Source organism: Herpailurus yagouaroundi, unplaced genomic scaffold (assembly GCF_014898765.1).
Source record: "Herpailurus yagouaroundi ecotype Mexico unplaced genomic scaffold, PumYag 184, whole genome shotgun sequence".
Classification (NCBI taxonomy): Eukaryota; Metazoa; Chordata; class Mammalia; order Carnivora; family Felidae; genus Herpailurus; species Herpailurus yagouaroundi.
This window is the reverse complement of record NW_024412415.1, coordinates 1,968,974-1,987,684: the sequence shown is the minus strand read 5'-3', so window position 1 is coordinate 1,987,684 and position 18,711 is coordinate 1,968,974. Positions and strand designations below refer to the sequence as shown.

Sequence of the window (18,711 nt, the reverse complement as noted above, 5' to 3'; positions counted from 1 at the left end):
GAACCTGTAGCTAGCTAGAAACTAGCTACAGATCAGAATTTAGGCCCAAATCTCTCATGCTCTCATGTCATTCTCTCTTTAGAAACATATGCCCCCTAAGGGGCACCAAGCCTAGGTAAGAAAAATGTTGAGATCCGAAAGAATTCCTGAGAAGGTGGTGCTGGAGATCAAAATTGATGGACTCTGGCCATGGAAAAACCTGGACACTAAATCTCTCTCTCCTGGACCAGTGTCCTATTGCTGCTCTATTTACGAAGCTTTACTTAGTAAATATTTGAGTGACTATTACATCCCATGGATCATGCTAGGTACTGAAGGGTGTAAAGGTAAAAGCACAACAGAACAAAAATAAAACAGTTCCTGCTCTGGAAAAGTTTATGGTCTATTGGTGAGGATGATTATTATACAGCATGGAAAATTATATGCTGGGAGCACCTAATACAACTGTGCAGGAGATGTGGTGGAGAAGGAAGGGATCTTCCTAGGGGGCATAGCTGGACTGAGTCTGGAGGAACAAATGGAAGTCGAGAGAAGGCAGAGGAGCAAGGTCACCCATGTGCACATCATAGCGCCCTGTCAGTGTGCAGAATATTTTGGGAACTCACTGCTTGTTGTATTTATTCTGGGCCTGGAAAGTAGGCTTATGAATATCTTCAGTGATAGCAAACCCATTCTCTGAAGGGGAATTTGATATTGTGAAAAACCAAAAGTTACTGGATATTCATGGACAACAGAAGGAAACTTTCCAACTTGTATCCTGGAGAAGCAGAAGGGACCCGAATCCCAGCTCACAGTTGCCAAGAAACCCTATATGAGGCAGGTGCAAAACATTTTTCCCCCTCTTTTAAATTCAGACTCATTAAAATATGTATTTTCAGAAGCCACTAATGAAAATAAATTGGGCAATCAGGCTGGCTCACACAACTTATAGTAAAACACGAGGTGTGATTTTTTCAAGTAATGAGGATCTTCTTACATGCTAACAAGGGGTTCTGGAGACAATTCTAAAAGAGGATTCTCAGAAATAGTTTGAGCTATGGCACCAAATTTGGAGTATATTTATATTCTCCTAGGAAAACAACTTTCATCTGTGTGCTACTCCCCAGGATCTATTTATTAACAGCAGTGTTAATCTCTTCAGTTTCATTTGATAGTTGGGCCATCTTTAAACAATGTTATTCAAAAAAATTAGTCAAAATCTCAGGAAATTCTAAAATATTAGTGTCCTCTTCCTCCGTCAAAGAATGCTACCCTCTACCTGAACCTTTCCCTGGCCCCTGCTGAACTGAATAACTGAGGCAAAACATGGGTTTTCCAGGGCAAAATAGGTTCACAGGAGCCCTGGCTCTTTAATTGGGGGGCCCGCTCTTACCATTTCTTTGAAATTGCTTGGTGCTAAGGGGCTGCCTTCCACAATTTGTTTACTGTATTCAGAGATAAACATGTTTGAAAGAGGCATCATAATTAGTAATACTCTTTAGAATCAACTAATCACGGAGGTATTTATGTTGACCATTACAATCAGGGCCTATTTGTTTCTTACATAATTAAAGCAGATCATGAGTTTGGGATGGTTTCTGAGAAACCATCTAGCTCATTAACCTGAGAGCAGACAGGGTTAAATACTGGAGGTGTTTCCTTGGGATAGCCACATAGTCCCTGAGGGAAGGAAGGTAATGGGAATGGGTGTGACTTGAGTATAACCTTTCACCAGTGGCTTGTCATCCCTAATTTACCTGCATCTGCTCTTGCCCACCCCCTCCAGTCTAGTCTCTCCATAATGTAAATGGATTGAGCTCTAAAAAACAAACCTAATCATGTCACTTGCTTCTTTAGAAGCCCTCAAAAGGAGCACATTACTCCTAGGAAAATACCAATGTCTTTACCCTACCCTATAGAGTTCTGCCTGATGAGACCCTTGGCTGCCTCTCCAGCCATGTTGCAACCCAACTCCCTTACCCCTACCCCCATGAACCAACACTGGAGACTTTACAATTCTTGGAATGTGTTCTCTCCTACTCCAGGGTCTGTTTAGTGCTGTTCCCTGAGCTCAGAATGCTCCCTTTCCACCCCTTTCACCTGCTTTGCTATTAATATTACTGGCCTGTTATATACTCACGGCTGCATAGTTCAGAGCCATCCAATGGTAGCACTTATCACAATTTTAAAAGGACACATTACTATGGAGTAATTTATATACATCTCTCCTACTAGATTTTAAACCCCATGAGGTCAGGGATAATATTGTTTTACTCATTACTGTATCCCCCTGGCACACACTAGACAAGAGTAAATTTTTTAATGCTTATTTATTTATTTTGAGAGAGAGAATGAGTGGGGGAGGGGCAGAGAGAGAGGGAGAGAGAATCTCAAGTTGGCTCCGTGCTCACCAGGGAAGCCTGATGCCCACCACCCTGGGATCATGACCTGAATTGAAATCAAGGGTTGGACGCTCAACCAACTGAGCCATTCAGGCACCCTAACAATGGCTAAATCTTCATTGAGTAAGCAAATTAATGCGAGGGCCAATAATCTATGTGTGCAAAAATAAAATACTATTGGGTTGATATAACTTGGTTGTAGCAATGTACATATATTTATATTTATATGTATATACATTTGTCAATTTTTTAACACTTACTCTAGTAAAGTAAAAGGGTAGGAGAGAATGTAGCTAGTTAATAAAAAGTGAGCACCATGCTATTTATTGGTTCATCCATTCTTCATTTATTTTTGTTCATTCAGATGTCACAGGATAGAAAAACTTCCTTTTTATTTGAACAATTGTCACTATAAAATTTCCTGAGAAGAACAGTCTTGGTTGCAACAACAACACAAAAGACTGTGGTAAATATTTAGGCTAAGAAGTGGGTCCCCTTCCCCCTGACCCTTCATACTCCACCAAGCAATGGCATAAAAATACAGTCTAGGTATATGGCTTTCTGACCATCTGACCTGTTGCAGAGAAACTAGAGAAAAAAGTGACAACTCAGCCTTTTGGTGCTCTTAGGTGATCTCTCTTGTATACTAATTGTCACCACTTGGTTATTAACCTGAATTATATGACAGACATTTTATTTTGTTTTATTTTATTTTTTAAATGTTTATTTATTTATGGGGGGAGGGGCAGAGAGAGAGAGGGAGAGAGAGAATCCCAAGCAGGCTCTGCAGTGTCAGCCCTGAGCCCGGCATGGGGCTTGATCCCGCAAACTGCGAGGTCATGACCCAAGACAAAATCAAGAGTGGGATGCTTAATGGACTGAGCCACCCAGGTGTCCCCCATATGACAGATATTTTAAAATGGAGACTACTGCAAATGAGGGGCGCCTGGGTGGCTCAGTCGGTTAAGCGTCAGACTTCGGCTCAGGTCAGGATCTTGTGGTTCCTGGGCTCGAGCCCCTCATTTGGCTCTGTGCTGACAGCTCAGAGCCTGGAGCCTGCTTTGGATTCTGTCTTCCTCTCTCTCTGCCCCTCCCCTGCTCACACTCTGTCTGTCTGTCTCTCCCTCTCTCAAAATAAATATTAAAAAGATAATAATAATAAAAAATAAATAAAATGGAGACTACTAACAAGTATCTGATCTGGGGAAGTCTATGCTTTTGAGTGAAATGTCTACATTATAGATAACAGGCAGCAAAACTGAAATTATATTGTAAGCAATAACATATTTGATATACACTCTTACCTTACTAGAAGACCATCCCACCTCTGCATGAAATAGAATAACTTAATTATTGACTTCATGAGAGAAACAGTCACGCTGGAGAATAAAATACATAGACTGTTCTTCTTGTGCTCTGAATAAAAGATGTAATCGGATGCAATCATTTCATTAATACACACATGGCCCTGTAATGGAAATACAGAGGACCAGATGGCCAGGAGTGGACTGAGATGAAATGAGATGGGTGTTTGCAGTTTAGCAACTAACTACTTAGCCTGTATGGATTATACTAAGTACTTACAGAACCACAGGAACACATTTTCAGAATGAAATTCTGGCTTTGTGTCCAGAAGCACCATTCCCAGCACTAGGAGAAAGCCTATTTTACTGGGCTTTCACAGAGCTATTTTGCCTAAGTAGTTGGTAGTGGGTATTATTGCACTAGTGCACAAATATGACTGCATGTTGGAATCACCTGGAGAGTTTTTAAAAAATATATATCAACGCATTGGGCTCACCTCCAGAAATGTTGCTTTAATTGGTCTGGGGAACAGGCTAGGCAATGGGATTTTCCAAAGCTCTCCAGGTGATTCTAATGTACAGTAAAGTTTAAGAACCACAGTGCTCATGTAATTCTGTATTTCCACAAGTAGGACCACTTTATAGATCAATAAAAGAGGCAAATACCTGTGTGGTGTGATTTGAGGAAGCTCAGAACATCCCCTATCCCCAAACAGCTATTCTCTTCTTCTGTGTGGTGTTTGGAAAACTACCTAAAAAAATTCATGTCTTTGAATGAAGGCTTTCCAAGTTAAATGAGGATAATGCCTCTGAGAAGGATAATACATTAAGTGGTTATCAGTTATTAACACCCCGGTATGCTCATTTATCGGATTACTTTCCTTTATGGTGGTGGCGTAAGGGGTGGGGAGTGGTGAAGTACAACTGTAGGAGGCTCAAGGGTCACTAGGTGTGGATTCAAGATGAGTTCCAGGGATGGGAGGTATGACCAAAGGCAGTCTATAGTCTAGGTGGAATGATGATATGATAACAAAAAGAAAAATTTGGTGTGGGATTTTGTGGATCAGAGAAGACTGTGAAAGGGATCAAATGCGCAAGTCGGAGTTCATGGTCTTGACAAACCCTTGGCTGACTTAGCAAAATACTGCAGCGAGAGAGCTGAACACATGGTCAATAATAAGTGAGTGACAGCTTCTTTCCAGTCTCACCCTAGCTCCAGAAACAAGAGTTCTCCATACCAGACTTGGATTTGGTACCCAAAAGTGATTAGAGGGCAGCTAGGTAGACAAGAGCTAGAAAATCACAAAGCCTCTGGGCTGAGTAATGCCTGAGCCCCCAGAGTCTTGGCAAAAAGAGAAACTGACTGATTTTTGAAGGTCAAGATACCAGGCAACCAGGAGAATCCATGTATGGTTATGAAAGCAAGAAACAACCTTGAAAATAAGCTCCAGATCTTAAAGAAGGTTCCTTTCGGGATGAATATCAATTCCACACAATTATCTTGGCTGTAGATATGAAGCAACTGGATGAATCCAACTTTCAGCAGTATGCTCTGACGTGGAAGACCTGAAGGAAGAGCACACGTGGGAACTAACATCTATTCTCCCAGTTTAACAAATATGCCAGAGGCAGGTCCAACCCACGTGCATTTCCCCTGCAGTTTCATCTCTTTTATACAGCCTGGAAATTCGCTCAGCTGGAAGCCCAGCTATGTCCTGCATGGCCAGGACTCTGGCTGGACAGCGACAATGAGAGTGTGAAGAGGGGGGGTGCCCAGACTCCAGGCAGGCTCTTCTGCACTGTCGCTGAATGACTTCTGAATAGGGTTGACTTAAAAGAAATCTCTTCCTGCGGGTTTAACAAGCCCCCACTGGGATGCTCCTGATGTGAATGGGAATCACGACTTGACATAGATGTGAAAGATTATGTGTCAGCGGGGCTGATTTGATTCTTAATGGAGTGTTAATTTATTTGCTGTGATTTCACGCATCTGCTTTGGCCACAATGTCATATTACGTTAATCCCTGAGATATCACTACACATAGGTGTATCCTCTATATACACGGTGGCTGAGGAATGGGGAATTTGTGCATATGATTTTTTAAAAGGGATATGTATACCTGGGCTGCTTGGGTGGCTCAGTTGGTTAAGCATCTGACTCTTGATCTCGGCTCAGGTCATGATCTCACAGTTAGAGGGATTGAGTCCCGTGTCAGGGTGTCAGGCTTTGCACTGACAGAATGGAACCTGCTTGGGATTCTGTCTCTCGTTCTCTCTCTCTGCCCCTCCTGTGCTCTCTCTCTCTCTTTCAAAATTAATAAACTTTAAAAAAGGGATATATATATATATATATATATATATATATATATATATATATTCAAAGAAGTAGCAAGCAGAAGATTTTGGATTTTCTCACTATTTGGATACATGGTCTCCTGGGGTGAGGACATGACTTGGTATTTGGAACCACTAGATTGAGGAATAGTTTTGAAGGTAATAGGCTTGGGGAAGTCCTAAGCCACACAGAAGTCACCATGTTCAAGGCTACTTATAATTGTGGGTTGGAAAGCTTTACTTCTTTTTTATTTAATGTTTATTTATTTATTTTTGAGAAAGAGAGAGAGAGTGCACAAGTGAGGGAGGGGCAGAGAGAGAGAGAGAGGCACAGAATCTGAAGCAGGTTCCAGGCTCTGAGCTATCGGCATAGAGACTGACCCGGGGCTCAAACCCACAAACTGTAAGGTCATGACCTGAGCTGAAGTTGGATGCTTTACCAGCTGAGCCACCCAGGTGTCCCTGGACAGCTTTACTTCTGTAGGAAATATTACTCTGTAAACTTTGAACAGCAAAAACAAGTGTTTCCATAAACAGTTGGGCTGGGGCTTAAATATAGGTAAGGGAGCACAGAAGAAAGAAAGAGAAAAATCACTTTGCAGCAAAGAGGAGTAGATTTCACGTGCCACTTATGTTCTTTTAAGTTGCACAAGACAGGTTGGGTTTGCCCCCTCAGAAGACAGCTTGATGGTTTCATTAGGAAATAGATGTATGTAGGCCACTGGAGGAGATATAACTCAGTTAATCCTAACTGTTTGTGAATGAAATGTGGAGGACTTTAACACAGAGACCAATCCCAAACAGAAGGTAGTCCCTCCCGAGCCACACAAATCTCAGAGGCTACAGATGCTGGCACATCGGAATCTATGTATCCAGGCCCAGCTCCCTGGGCTCCCTGCCTCTCTGATGCTGCAGCATAAGGCAGGCAAAGCTGAGCAGGGGGTTGGGGCCACCGTGAGTGAGGGCAGCACCAAGTTAGAGCAGGGGGCTGGAGGTTAACAAAAAATGCTTTCTGTTGAGGGGCTCAGGCTGTCCCAAGTGTGTAGGGACTTTCACTTGGCAAAAGGGACCCCCTCTCACTTTGAATGTAACCCATGGTCCCAGGGGAGCCGAGACCCACTTCTACTCGGGGAATGTGCAGCTTTCCCAAGTTGAGGGGAATAGAGCCAGAGAGCCACCCTGCTCCTTCAATGAACTTAAGTCTCCACAATGCTAAAGACACTATGGAAAGTATCATGACCTATAAGTAACATGCCTTCTGCTCCCCAAGAATTCACAGTCCAGTAGAGGAGGGGTCAATAGATTCACTTTCATTCTTACATGTTACACAAAGTTCCTAGCAGGTTTTCGTTTACCAAATGTTTGAAGCTGCAAAGCTAATAAGTTCACCTGGGAATCTGTGGCTGAGAAGAAAGTGAAGTTCTAAGCACATATAAGGATAAAAGTGTATCCAGGTAACCCATGTAGTAAATTGGATCAGTGTTAGTAACTCTCTATTCTCTCCTTGTATTAGTATACACACGCCCTTTGCTATGTGCCTTTATAGTTTTCATCACTAAATGTGGAGACTATTTTCCTGTTCCATTAATGGAAATTACTGTTTAGTAAGACATGGCTTTGTAAAGCCAATGATCCAGGTATTACTTTCCTTTAAATGTGTATAGGTAGCTATGTCCCCATGATCCAAACCACCTTTAATTCTCTTTTCCTTCTTCAAAGTTCTTATCTTCCATCCTTTAAAATTATTTGGTCTTCTTCTCTGGGATTCTTAAATAGCACGTTCTTCATAGCTTTTTCCTTACTAGTATAACTGTAGGCAATTCACCCAATTTGGGGGTCAATTTTAACATCTGTGAAACAAGGAGATGGGGTTTCCTGATTTTAGGACCCCTCTCTGCCCTAATACTCACAGAAACAAAAGTTTTCAACTTTTTATTGTTATCAGGGCCACTGGTGAGAATTAAATGAAAATTCAGGTACTTAAACTTTGCTTCCATAGATTTTAATTTAGCAGATTTGGGGTGGGACCCCAGCAAATGGTCTAATGTACAACAAAAGGTTATTCTATGAGCTCCATTGTTTTTCATCCAAAACCACTACTATCATGGAGTAAAATGAGGTTTAAATAAGCATAAAACAGGGGCACCTAGGTGGCTCAGTTGGTTAAGTGTCAGACTTCAGCTCAGGTCATGATCTCATGGGTTTGTGAGATTGAGCCCCTCACTGGGGCTTTCTGCTGTCAGCACAGAGCCTGCTTCAGATGCTCTGTCTCTCTCTCCCTCTACCCCTCCTTCTTGAAATCTCTCTCTCTCTCTCTAAAAAAATAAACAAACACTAAAAAAAAAGTGCAAAAGGAATGAACTTCCCAGTTGACTTAAATGATGATCTTCAATTAGAGGGGAATTGAGACAGCAAAAATCTAGCTGGATGAGATAGTGCTCTGAGGAAATTCAGAAGCGTGCAGCTCTACATAGAAACTTTCCCTATTTGGGGCACCTGGGTGGCTCAGTCTGTTAAACATCCGGCTGTTGATCTCAGCTCAGTTCATGATCTCACGGTTCGTGGAATCAAGCCCTGCATCGGGCTCTGTGCTGACAGTGCAGATTCCCTCTCTCCTTCTCTGTCTGCTCCTCCTCCACTCGCACTCACAAGCTCTCTCCCTCAATAAATAAATAAACTTAAAAATTAAAAAAAAAACCAGTTTATTGTTTTCAAGGTGTGGGGATGAGAAGGTTTTTATCTAAAAACAGGCTACCAAATCTAACATAGGAGTCTTAAAATATAGGTCCTATGTATAGACGTTTTTGTGTTTATATGCATGTTACATATATTCAACATGTGCTCACATGTTGAATCTATATGACAGACTAAACTGTATTTCAAAGTACTAAACTAATGATTGACACTGTAGTCATAACTTAGTGCTTGAAAATTGCATTGTATGAACATTTAAGATGTATTTCTGGCAATCTCTGGCCTCAGGACCATCATCTTTAAGGGTTTGGTAAAGCCACATGTATAGACTATAATGATTTTGAGTTTTTTAGGACATTTGAAGATGTTAAGCAGATTTACCAGGGGACCATCTCACTCATTCACCCCTTGTCTAAGATACTTTACTGCAAAAGTGTCTGCCAAAGGAGAGAATATAGGGAGCCAGAGCCCTTTCTCATTTTTAGTAGACTCTATTACTTCTTTGCAGTGAAAAACTGCTTCCTTGGGGTAAAGGTATCAGGCCTAGGAGAAATATCACTGATCCCTCCTACACCAAATATTGAGTTGTGCCTTAAAAGTCATCTTATTCAAAAGTGCAGTGTGAGTAGACTTAAGCCCATGCCTGTTACCCTTCCTCCCAGGGCCAGGGCCACCAGCTACCGAACCACCCTGGTTGCTTTAGAGCTGAAAGCTTATCACTGTGGTTTAAGTAATACACATATGTGCTTCGATCTTTACGGATAATTAAGGCTGCAGTGTATACCTAGGATGAGTTAGCAACCTTTTTACAGCTGTATTTTCAAAAGGGTGACAACTACTTACCCATTGTGCTTTGGGTACATTTGTATAAATCACTCCCAACTACTGTGTCTCCTAATACTGACCCCTGAGCTAATTAGCAGCCTGGTGTGATGGTTTCTATTTTGTAGCAACCAATTAGGCATTTGCTCTGGACAGAACTGACAACAAAATGTAAATTTAAAGACAGAAACCAGGGTCTGTTGGTTGAGAGGAGAAAGCCAAGGCCAGATAAGTGAAGATGGGGTGAGATTGTGAACGGGTTTTGTTTCCGGTAGTAGAATACTGGGCCTCCTTAAATTCAGATTCAGGCCAAGGTACCCCATTAGCAAATAAATAAATAAACAGGCACATAAATATATATACACATAAGCAAACAAGCAAATAGATAATTTTAAAAAATAGCGGAGCATTTGTGTTTGTGCTGGGAGAAGCGAGACTATAAGTCATGGCCACCCACCTGCTCTCGGGAGGCACTTCCTAGGTATAGACTTGTGCCCAGACCACTTCCTCAGAAGCAGCTTCACATCTGCCTTTAAGCTTCAGCCTAAACGGACTCTCATCAAGCCTTCCTCACCCCAGCCTGACCCACGGAGGCACCGAATCGCAGGCTCCCTCTCAGCCACTCAATCCTCTCCAAGGGAGATTTAAAAGTGTCCTACTGTCGTTCTCACTCCCCTCCCCCCAACTAGCATCTCCATTTAGGGAGGGAATTTCCGTTATCGCCCCAAAGACAAAGAGCAAAAAGGTGAGGGACGCACGTAGAGAAGCCACACGACCGACTCGCGTCCGTTCCCACTCACCCACGCGTCTGCTCCCGGCTCCCCCTCCTCTCGCCGGGGACTGGCGGTCAGGTGAGGATACCTGTGCGCCTAGAGACGCCCCGAGGGGCACTGCGATCCTTCCTCCCGAAGTCACCCCACTCCCTGCGGGGGCCCCAGGACTCTTGCCCCCCTCTCCCGGTGCGCGCGTCCCCTGCCCCTCGGGCTCCGGCGCGCAGCGACAGCCACACGCCGCGCTCGGCTCCCCTCCGCCGACCTGGCGTGACGCAGGCAGAGACTACTTAAGGGCGGATTAGAGGCGGCGGCCGCGGATTCCCGAGCCCGTCAGCCAGCTCCGCGCGCTGCGCCCAGGCCTCGCAGGAGGCAGCACAGGGGCGCCCGGTGCCTGCAGAAGTGCCTGGCGCGGGGGGTGGTGCCCGGACCTTTCCCTGGCCCCCAACCCAGGGGGTGAGACCTCTCTCGGGCCGCCAAGAGCTCACGGACCTGCACGCTGCCACCCCCGCCCCGCCCCTGTCCCGGGCATCCGTGGGCTCCAGACCTGATCCCCGGACGGCGCGGGAGGTTAGTGCCCGCTCTCCCAACCGCGCCAGCTGCCCCATCAGTCGGGGTGCGCTACGATTTCTTTCCTCATTTCCCTCTTTTAAGTGCAATAAAAGGGAGAGGGGATTCCTGGATTTTTTTTTTTTTTAATTTGTTTGCTTCCTTAATTGGGGGGCAAGCGCTCCCAGTCGGGAGGTGCGGCCCAGGGAGGGGCCAGGAGCGGGAACGTGCCCGGTGCTGCCCAGTCTTTGTCTGCTGCCTCCGGATGCACAGCGATGGGGGAATGGACCATCTTGGAGAGGCTGCTGGAAGCCGCGGTGCAGCAGCACTCCACTATGATCGGGAGGTAAGGGCGCCGAGCCGACTGTCAGCGGGCCCCGTCGGGCGACCCCCGAGAGTCCCTCCTCACTTCCAGACCGAGCCCCAACAGCCCCCAGCCCATCCACTGCCCCTTCCCATCGTCCTCGGCCCGTGTGCCTGTGCCCCCGGTAATTGTGCACCCGATGCTGATGCCTGGTGATGTCCCCTTCCCCCAGCCGCTCCTGATCAGCTCTCCATCCCTTCCCCCTGAAGCACCACTGGGGGGTTGACTCTTCTCCCATTAGAAAAAGAGTTGTTGGCTCAGTCGTGGTACCCCCACCACTCTCTGGAGTCAGAGCCAATCTCCATCCGGTTCCCTAAATAGAATCTACAAGGAAGGCAGGATTGTGTTTGGACAGAGAAGGGCAAATGGGGAGATGGATCTGCTCTTTGGAACAGATGTATCTTTTCCCAAGAAATACTTATCAAGCTAAACTGATTTGGCTGTTAAAACTTACAGTATCAGACACCCACACTCCCAATTGATATTTTGTGTCATCATATGTATATATATATTCATATGTATATACACTATAAAAAGCCGTGTATATATGTGGGTATACATTCATAGCTGTCTGTTTATATAAGACATTAAGTTCAGTATTTATACTGAGGGTAAATTAAATATCCACTTGAAATAATTACATGCACACTCTGTGTGTAGACTTTGAAACAGGTACTCTCTGTTCAGATATTCCATGTGCATTTGCCATATCCAGAGTGAAGGTGTGTTTTTCGCCTCTGTGCATTCCATGTAGCAGATGAAATCTATTTGTTGCAAATACACCGTGCCCAATATGGAGACTATATATATATATATATATATATATATATATATATATATATATTTGAGATCCTTGTAATATGAAGTGTTCCCAGTCTACCAGCAACCAGCAGAAAGGGAAGAGCCAAAAAAGATTTCCTAGTTTCCCAGGTCAGAACCACCAGGGATGGACAGCTCTTCAGTCAAAGGACTGGCAAACACCAACCAGAGCAGGGAAAGGAGGAGCAGGGGTTTCCTAAGTCAGTGACTCAACCCTTGAGAACCTCTCTCCCTCCCTCTTCCCCTGCTCAGGATCCTGTTGACTGTGGTGGTGATCTTCCGGATCCTCATTGTGGCCATTGTGGGGGAGACGGTGTACGATGATGAGCAGACCATGTTTGTGTGCAACACCCTGCAGCCCGGCTGTAACCAGGCCTGCTATGACCGCGCCTTCCCCATCTCCCACATTCGTTACTGGGTCTTCCAGATCATAATGGTGTGTACCCCGAGTCTCTGCTTCATCACCTACTCTGTGCACCAGTCTGCCAAACAGCGAGAACGCCGCTACTCTACTGTCTTCCTAACCCTGGACAGGGAGCCCCCTGAGTCCATGGGGGGTCCTGGAGGAACTGGGGGTGGAGGCAGTGGTGGTGGCAAACGAGATGATAAGAAGTTGCAAAATGCCATTGTCAATGGGGTGCTGCAGAACACAGAGAACACCAGCAAGGAGACAGAGCCAGATTGTTTAGAGGTTAAGGAGCTGACCCCACACCCATCAGGGCTGCGCACTGCTGCACGATCCAAGCTCCGAAGGCAGGAAGGCATCTCCCGCTTCTACATTATCCAAGTGGTGTTCAGAAATGCCCTGGAGATTGGGTTTCTGGTAGGCCAATACTTTCTCTATGGCTTCAGTGTCCCAGGGTTGTATGAGTGTGACCGCTACCCCTGCATCAAGGAGGTGGAATGTTATGTGTCCCGGCCTACTGAGAAGACTGTCTTTTTAGTGTTCATGTTTGCCGTGAGTGGCATCTGTGTTGTGCTCAACCTGGCTGAACTCAACCACCTGGGATGGCGCAAGATCAAGTTGGCCGTGCGAGGGGCCCAGGCCAAGAGGAAGTCAGTCTATGAGATCCGCAACAAGGACCTGCCCCGGGTCAGTGTTCCCAATTTTGGCAGGACTCAGTCCAGTGACTCTGCCTATGTGTGAAGGGGCAGCTTCACACATAGGGCCTGGGGAATGAAATCTGCCCCAAGGCAGATGACTACTCAGAGAGAGTGGCTGTATCTGCCCTCATTTGCCATTGAGCTATAGGACAAGACTAGTTAAGAGAAGACCCTGCATCAATGGGAGAGGAAAGAAAGTAGAGCCATTACCACAGGTCACACCATTGGTTCCTACAGAGACCACTGCGCAGAGTGATGAGATGGATGAGTCGGACTTCTTTGGGCCTTTCCGCTGATGGCCCAGTCTGATCCTGCCAACAGTGTGCTTGCACAGCTACCAAGTAGGACTTAGCTCCACTGAGCTCAATATCCTGGTGAATGGCATTAACAAATACTTCATCGGTCCAAAATTTGTGACCTATCTCAACACGTCCCTTCATCCTGGGCTGCAGGACAAACATCCTTGAGGCATCTTTCGTGTACCTCCCCCATCAGCATGCTCCTCTCCTTCAACCCAGGATAGCATGCCAGCTTTTTTCTGAATCTAGCCTTACAGTAGACCTAATATGGTTTATCTGCAAGCTAGAGGGAATTACATGGGGTGCTTTTTGGAGATTGGCCATGGCAGAGGTTCGCATTCAAGCCCCATCTGACAAGCCCTTAGTCACTATGAAAACCTTAGGAATGTCTCAGTATTTCCAATTTTCTAACTCAAACTGCACTGGTGCTGTTTATTAGGGGCAGGGTTTGGGTGGGAGGGAGGGAATTGCAATATGCAAGTATAAAACTTCTGTGAGATGGTCGTTGCACTGTTAGGCATGTGGCTATGAGCTTTGGGATATTTCTGCCTTCCGGCTTGTGGACTTTGGCTAGCATTAAAAATATTTTGTTGTTGTTGTTGCTATCAAGGGTGTCTACTTGAGCCACAGAATTTCTAACTGGTGTATTCCATTCATTTTCTTATACTTCATTTTGCCATGGTTTGAATTTACCTGTGTGCTCACACCAGAGACCTTAATCAGCCCATGTCAATCCCAATTTATTATTTTATCAGTTATTTTTGAAACACACACTTAATCACTAGCTTAAGAAACCTGGAAACACTATTGGCTAACATGTGTTTACGGATGTGTATTTGAGACATATACCAAAGGTTCAAAAACCTGTTTCTTTGGACTGTGAATATGTTTCCTTCTCTTTGCTCTTATATATTTAAGTGCCATATTATACCTTTTACATCCACTGTGTATTTAGTTAAAGCACTGGCTGAGAATAATATTTGAATAATTGCTTTATGAAGCCCCCAATTTCCTTTGCATTATCATTTATGATTTTTGATTTAGGTATGGACATGGTGTAACACACAACTGAGGATTTGTTTAAAATAAAGTTCTTGCCTTTTTTTTCGTAAATTGGGGAAGAATCTTTATTTTTCTATTTTGATTGGTGTTCTATTTATATGTATGTTCGAAAGTGTTTTGTTTCATGTTCGAAAGAGCACAACATTGGGGGCAGGAACTGAAAAATGGATGACCAATAAAGTCCAATCAGCCACTAACAGATGAGAAGAGGCTGGTACATTTTGGAATGCTGAGAAGACTGTGATGAAGTATTCAAATAGTAGGATTTACTAACTACTTTCCATTTTAGCCCAAGATTTCTCTGCTTATCTAAGGATATTTCTTGTAATAAAATGCCAACACTATATCATATTGGGTCAATTCCACGAGTTAAATATTTTTCCTTTCCGCCATACTTTTCTGCCATGGACTGTCACACCTCGCAGGTGTGCTGTGCTCCCCATCATCTCTTTAAGGCCTGATGTATAAAATGATGCTAACCCGAGGTACCTGGGTCACTCAGTCGGTTAAGTGTCAGACTCTTGATCTTAGCTCAGGTCTTGATCTCAGAGTTGTAAGTTAAAGCCCCACACTGGACTCCATGCTGGGTATGGAGCCCACTTAATAAATAATACAATGAAAAAATAAGAGAAATAAAAATAAAATGATGCTAACCCAATAGTCAAATAGAACCCTCCAGAGCACCACTGTCCAATACAACTTTGTGTAATGATGGAAATTTCTACTATCTATGTTGCTCGGTATGGGAACAACTGGCTACATGTGGCCATTGAGCTCTTAAAATGTGGGTAGTGCAACTGATGAACTGAATTTCTAGCTTTGTTTAATCTTAATTAATTTAAATAGCCATGTATGGTTAGTTGCTACTGTATTATACGCACAGTTGTACACTGTCAATCAGTCGTTGCCTATTGGGGTCTTTCAAAGGAGACTGATCCTTTGCTTATAGGTCATAAGGTCTTACTTTTTAGTCACACATTTCACTATTGTTTTTGGCATTTTCTGTCTACATGTGGTCCTATTCGCTCAGTAGGCTAATATTCTTCCTTCAGTTCTTTATTGTTATTCACCTGATTCCAGAAGCACTTGGTCTGAGCATTGTGAGGCAATGTGGCATTTCCTGGATGATTGTTTTTCAAATACAATTGTGCCACCCTTAACTATAGCAGAGCAGATGCCAATTTTAGAATGAAAATATGTTTATTTCCATCTATAGGTTTCCATCTGTAGTATAAATAGGCAATTGAAAATTATTATCCTTGAGTAAAGAAACAGATCCTCCTCTATTTTCTGTTTGGTGAGCTAAAAATGTTTTAAAACACCTCCCAGAGATGGAGGAAGAGTGTTGTTTGAGAGCTCTTAGCATATGCTTGGGTGTGAAAGAAGTAGGAATCTGTGTGGAAAACAAGGGCTGTTGTATTTATGCCATGATGTAAGATTAGAAGAACGGTAGTGTTTCCTGGCGGAAGTGCATCCCCTACCAGTGGGGCTGATCTATTTCAGGTCCTTGATGTTTCCAAATACCCGCAAATGGAAAAAGGATTAATTCGCTTGTCAGAAATGGAGGCGGGAACATACCTTCCTCTGGGCATGTAGAGTCATCCCTCAGAATGACTGATGTGTGTCAGTCTGATTCTGTTGCTTTCTACTTAATGAAGAAAATATACCAATGATTTGATGTTTCACGTAGCTATGTGACGGATGTGACCTTAATCTGTACTTTGTGAGAGGACAACACCAATGTATTTTTTTAGATTTAAGAGTCTTTTGGTGACTGAAGACCCTTTTGGCCTACGTGTGAGTGTTTGTGTACGTGCGTGTGCACACATGTGCATTGGGAGGGGTAGTGGGCGCCAATGTACAAATTGGGTTTAAAAGTTTAAAAAGTGGGCACCAATGTATGAACCCTGGACAGGCTGAAGTTACGTAGTCTGTGGAAAGAAAATTTGTACTTTTTAAGTCCTCAAATATTTAAAGGGTTAAAAAAAAATGAAGGATAACAGCTGTGCTCTCTAACCTCTGAGGAAAGAGGCAAAGGAATGCATTTAAAATTGAGGGTGCAGGGGTGCCCGGGTGGCTCAGTCAATTAAGCTTCTGACTTGATTTTAGCTCAGGTCATGACCTCACAGTTCATGGGATGGAGTCCTGTGTTGGGCTCTACACTGACAGGACGGGGCCTGCTTGGGATTCTCTGTCTCTTCTCTCTGCCACCACCCTCCCTCCCCGCCCCTGCATGAGTGCTCTCTCTCTCTCAAAATAAATACGTAAACATTAAAAAAAAAATAAGTTTGGGTGTCCACTCACACAGGAACCTGTACTAAACTCTTCTCCTGGTTGGCTCAGTGACCTTGCACTGAGCCTTCACGAAAGTCACTCTGTCTGCTACTTGTTGCATGGAGATGAGTTGTTTCTAGGTCAGCTCCTTGAGAGTAGGAACTATGCCTTACTCATGGTAACATTATATAACATGTGTTGTCACCATCTCAGTTACTACCCCAGAGATGGGTACCTCAGTCTTCCACATGGGAACAGTCTTATAGACCCAGGGTGTATGAAAACTAATGGCATCCTGTGAAGACATCAAGTCAAGGCCTTTATTATATGGTTGAAGAACCCCAAAAATCTAAACTCAAGACAGTGGGTTTCTGGGAAACTGCTATAAGCATTTGTCTTGGAGGATTGGAATATTTAGGAAACAGTATTTACACTGTTTTTACTTTCTTTATATTCTACCAAGTGTGTTTGCTTGCTTGTTCTTTTGGTGAGACTTTTTGTTTGTTCATTTTTTGCGACTGCTACCATAACAAAATATCATAGACTAGATGGCTTGAATAACAAAAACTTATTTCCTCACACTTCTGGAGTCCACGATCAGGGTGTGAACAGGTTTGGTTTCTGCTGAGGCCTCTTTCCTTGGCTTGCACTTGGCCACCTTCTTGTGTCTTGTTGTGTCACACAACACAATCTTTCCTCGATGCACACGTGTGCATCCCTGATGTCTCTCTGTGTGTCTAAATTTTCTCTTCTTAGGAGAACACTAGTCAGATTAGATTAGGGCCCACCCCCAATGGCCTCATTTTAACTTAATCACCTCTTTAAAGGCCCTGTCTCTAAATATAGTCACATCCTAACCTGCGGGAACACAATCCAGCTCATAACACTAAGTGTTTTCAAACCTTCAGGTACTCTTATGCTTAGAGGGGCTGTATAAATTTATTGTACAAAAAGAGATACCTTATAGAATGAAAGGGGCAGGATTGCTAATTGACTGTGCCACAAGAACAATGGGTATAAATTGGATCTGTCCTGAGCAAACCAAGATGTGTGGAGACCTTATGTAAGACAATGAACCTGGGCTCCTGCTCCAAGGCCTGGAACCCTGGAGATAATAATAATACCAAGTCTCAACCTTTGGCAAGCGTGCTGTCAAAGCTACATCTCCAACACAAAGATGAAAATTTGTCAGCAATCAGGGGAAAATAGTATTTAAAAAATTCCAGTGCCCTTGACTCACTCCAGACCACCTAAATTAGAATCTCGGATGCGGTAGCCTAGCCATCAGTATTTTTTAATTTTCCATGCCTAGGGGATTCTAATCTGTAGTCAGGATTGAAATCAACGGAGTCAGAGACATTAGCATAAAATAATGAGAATCAGATATTTGGAGGAGAAACTAGGAAGGGAGGAGAAGGGAAGTATGAGGTTCTCACAACAGAGCTCCCCTTGTTTATATCGTAGATAAAGTTAGTGATGAAGAGTTACGGATGGAAGACTAACAACAACTCTCAAGGCTTCTAGAGCGGAAGCAGTGGCCATGGCAGTGAGGGGGCCAAGGTTAAAAGCTGGAGTCAACAGAGAAGGAGGAGCCTACGATGGAGGCTGAAAAGAGCTGGCTAGCAAAGGATAGTTGAAAAGTGATATCGTAAAGTTAAGGGAGGCAGAATCTTAAGGAAGAAGATCTGCTAATAGTTCAATTTATAAAAAAGCTAAATAACAGCTAGATAAAAGCCTCAAGAACATCTACTTGATTTGGTGAGTGGGATGTGATAAAGCAGAAACAGCACAAACTATCCTTTGCCTGAGATACCTCCAGACCTCCTGTAGGTTCCATGGAAGCAATTAAAATTAGAACAGGCAAAGGGTAAATCATTAGTCTGGTCTCAGCCAGGGCTCTGATATTCAGACAGGCATGGCTAGTTGGCTTTGTGA

General features: G+C 43.9%; 1 protein-coding gene and 1 long non-coding RNA gene across 3 annotated transcripts in view; one reads left to right on the top strand and one right to left on the bottom strand.

The window, feature by feature from the left end:
• The window catches only part of LOC121041456 (uncharacterized), a 43,373-nt gene that overhangs the window by 16,939 nt on the left and 7,723 nt on the right, over window positions 1-18,711 (bottom strand). Inside the window, exon 1 of one of the 2 annotated variants that reach the window (XR_005795743.1) lies at window positions 10,336-10,517. The exons of the other annotated variant lie outside the window; for it this stretch is intronic. This is a non-coding gene — a long non-coding RNA (uncharacterized LOC121041456). Of the gene's footprint in view, window positions 1-10,335; window positions 10,518-18,711 lie in introns of those variants that run through there. 2 annotated transcript variants of the gene reach the window in all.
• GJD2 (gap junction protein delta 2) lies at window positions 10,635-13,880 on the top strand. Its single transcript, XM_040492220.1, has 2 exons — window positions 10,635-11,200; window positions 12,290-13,880. Exons 1-2 carry the CDS (start codon window positions 11,130-11,132, stop codon window positions 13,182-13,184), a joined length of 966 nt encoding a protein of 321 aa, XP_040348154.1. The 5' UTR covers window positions 10,635-11,129; the 3' UTR covers window positions 13,185-13,880.